Source organism: Calidris pugnax, unplaced genomic scaffold (assembly GCF_001431845.1).
Source record: "Calidris pugnax isolate Ruff unplaced genomic scaffold, ASM143184v1 scaffold1268, whole genome shotgun sequence".
In the NCBI taxonomy this organism is placed as follows: Eukaryota; Metazoa; Chordata; class Aves; order Charadriiformes; family Scolopacidae; genus Calidris; species Calidris pugnax.
In genome coordinates this window covers 1-3,216 of record NW_015091821.1, presented here as the reverse complement: position 1 = coordinate 3,216, position 3,216 = coordinate 1, and the positions used below count along the sequence as shown (strand labels likewise).

General features: G+C 65.3%; 1 protein-coding gene across 1 annotated transcript; it reads left to right on the top strand.

Annotated features, from left to right (window-relative positions):
- Positions 1-3: 3 nt before the first annotated feature.
- LOC106900099 (NF-kappa-B essential modulator-like) lies at positions 4-3,121 on the top strand (the record flags this gene model as incomplete). Its single annotated transcript, XM_014962087.1, has 3 exons — positions 4-123; positions 2,766-2,900; positions 2,988-3,121. Coding segments are annotated over 3 exons (387 nt in total), but the record flags the coding sequence as incomplete, so codon positions are not given.
- Between the last annotated feature and the right edge of the window lie 95 nt (positions 3,122-3,216).

The window sequence follows — 3,216 nt, the reverse complement described above, 5'->3', positions numbered from 1 at the left end:
CCCCTGGTGTCACCTGGTGTCCCCAGGAGGAAGCTGGTGCAGCTGCAGGTGGCCTACCACCACCTCTTCCAGGAGTACGACGCCCACATCAAGGCCAGCCTGGAGGGGGACAAGAGGGGACAGGTTGGGGACATCTCTCCTGGGGTGGCACCTCGGGGACCTCTGGGCCATCAAGGGGCTTCTGGGAAGGGAGGGGGTGGCGCTTGGGGACCTTGGGGACATCATGGTGAACCTTGGGGACCTTGGGATGGCCCTTGGGGTGGCACTTGGGGACACCAGGGTGAACCTTGGGGACCTTGGGGTGGCCCTTGGGGACCTTGGGGACATCATGGTGACCCTTGGGGACCTTGGGGTGGCCCTTGGGGACATTGGGGTGGCCCTTGGGGACACCGGGGTGGCCCTTGGGGACTCTTGGGGACATCATGGTGAACCTTGGGGACCTTGGGGTGGCCCTTGGGGACCTTGGGGACACCAGGGTGACCCTTGGGGACCTTGGGATGGCCCTTGGGGATCCTGGGGTGGCTCTTTGTCCCCTTGGGGACACCAGGGTGGTACTTGGGGACACTGAGGTGGCTCCTTGTCTCCTTGGGGACACCAGGATGACCCTTGGGCACCCTGAGGTGAACCGTGGGGACCTTGGGGTGGCTCCTTGTCCCCTTGGTGACACCAGGGTGGTCCTTGGGTGACTCCTTGTCCCCTTGGGGACACCATGGTAGCCCTTGGGGTCAACAGGATGACCCTTGGGGACCCTGAGGTGACTCCTTGTCCCCTTGGGCACCCTGAGGTGAACCTTGGGGACCTTGGGGTGGCTCCTTGTCCCGTTGGGGACACCAGAGTGACCCTTGGGGACCTTGAGGTGGCTCCTTGTCCCCTTGGTGACACCAGGGTGGCCCTTGGGGACCCTGAGGTGACTCCTTGTCCCCTTGGGCACCCTGAGGTGAACCTTGGAGACCTTGGGGTGGCTCCTCATCCCCTTGGGGACACCAGGGTGACCCTTAGGGACCCTGGGGTGGCTCCTTGTCCCCTTGGGTGGCTCCTTGTCCCCTTGGGGACACCAGGATGACCCTTGGTGACACTGAAGTGACCCTTGGGGACCCTGGAGTGACCCTTGGGTGGCTCCTTGTCCTCTTGGGGACCTTGGGGTGGCTTCTTGTCCCCTTGGAGACACCAGGATGACCCTTGGGGACACCAGGATGACTCTCGGGGACCCTGAGGTGACCCTTAGGCACCCTGGGGTGGCTTCTTCTCCCCTTGGTGACACCAGGGTGGCACTTGGGGACCTTGGAGTGGCTCCTTGTCCCCTTGGAGACACCAGGGTGACCCTTGGGGACCTTGGAGTGGCTCCTTGTCCCCTTGGGGACACCAGGATGACTCTTGGGGACTCTGGGGTGGCTCCTTGTCCCCTTGGGGACACCAGGGTGGCCCTTGGGGACCCTGAGGTGACCCTTGGGGACCTTGGGGTGGCTCCTTGTCCCCTTGGGGACATCAGGGTGGCCCTTGGGGACCCTGGAGTGACCCTTGGGTGGTTCCTTGTCCCCTTGGGGACACCACGGTGGCACTTGGGGACACCAGGATGACCCTTGGGGACCTTGGGGTGGCTCCTTATCCCCCTGGGGACACCAGAGTGACACTTGGGGACCCTGGAGTGACCCTTGGGTGACTCCTTGTCCCCTTGGGGACCCTGAGGTGAACCGTGGGGATCCTGGGGTGGCTCCTTGTCCCCTTGGGGACACCAGGGTGGCCCTTGGGGACCCTGGAGTGACCCTTGGGTGACTCCTTGTCCCCTTGGGGACCCTGAGGTGAACCGTGGGGATCCTGGGGTGGCTCCTTGTCCCCTTGGGGACACCAGGGTGGCCCTTGGGGACCCTGGAGTGACCCTTGGGTGACTCCTTGTCCCCTTGGGGACCCTGAGGTGAACCGTGGGGATCCTGGGGTGGCTCCTTGTCCCCTTGGGGACACCAGGGTGGCCCTTGGGGACCCTGGAGTGACCCTTGGGTGACTCCTTGTCCCCTTGGGGACCCTGAGGTGAACCGTGGGGATCCTGGGGTGGCTCCTTGTCCCCTTGGGGACACCAGGGTGGCCCTTGGGGACCCTGGAGTGACCCTTGGGTGACTCCTTGTCCCCTTGGGGACCCTGAGGTGAACCGTGGGGATCCTGGGGTGGCTCCTTGTCCCCTTGGGGACACCAGGGTGGCCCTTGGGGACCCTGGAGTGACCCTTGGGTGACTCCTTGTCCCCTTGGGGACCCTGAGGTGAACCGTGGGGATCCTGGGGTGGCTCCTTGTCCCCTTGGGGACACCAGGATGACCCTTGGGTGACTCCTTGTCCCCTTAGGGACCCTGGGGTGGCTTCTTCGCAGGATGACCCTTGGGTGACTCCTTGTCCCCCTGGGGACACCAGAGTGACCCTTGGGGACCTTGAGGTGGTTCCTTGTCCCCTTGGGGACACCAGGGTGACCCTTGGGGACCTTGGGGTGGCTCCTTGTCCCCTTAGGTGGCTCCTTGTCCCCTTGGGGCCACCAGGGTGGCACTTGGGGACACCAGGGTGAACCTTGGGGACCTCGAGGTGGCTCCTCATCCCCTGGGGGACACCATGGTGACCCTTGGGGCCACCATCACACCTCCTTCCCCCCTTCCCCTCCCTCCGTGTCCCATTGGGGGTGGGTTGGGGGTGTCCCCCCGTTCCCTGTGGGGGGTGGGTGACGGAGGGGGAGGTGACACGAGGTGACACGAGGTGACACGAGGTGACATGGTGACACGGTGGCAGCTGGCGGAGGCGCGGGGGCGGCTGCGTGCGGCGGAGGAGGCGCTGGCGGCCAAACAGGAGCTCATCGACCGCCTCAAGGCGGAGGCCGAGGAGCATCGGGCCACCCTGGAGACCATCCCCGTGCTGCAGGCCCAGGTTTGGGGGAGGTGACACAAAAAGGGGGACAGGGTGGTGGCCCTTTGTCACCTTACCTTGTCATCGTCACCGCTGTCCCCTCCCCAGGCCGACATCTACAAGGCGGATTTCGCGGCCGAAAGGGCGGCCCGGGAGCAGCTTCACGCCCAGCGCGAGGCCCTGCAGGAGGCCCTGGACCAGCTCCGGCTGCAGCTGGAGGCTGAGGGGGCCGCCAGGTGAAGGGGGGACGCCCCCAAAAATCCCCCTGAACCCCCAAATCCCACCCCCGGATCCTCAAAGCCCACCCCGAACCCCCAAACCCTCTGGGTTCTCCCCA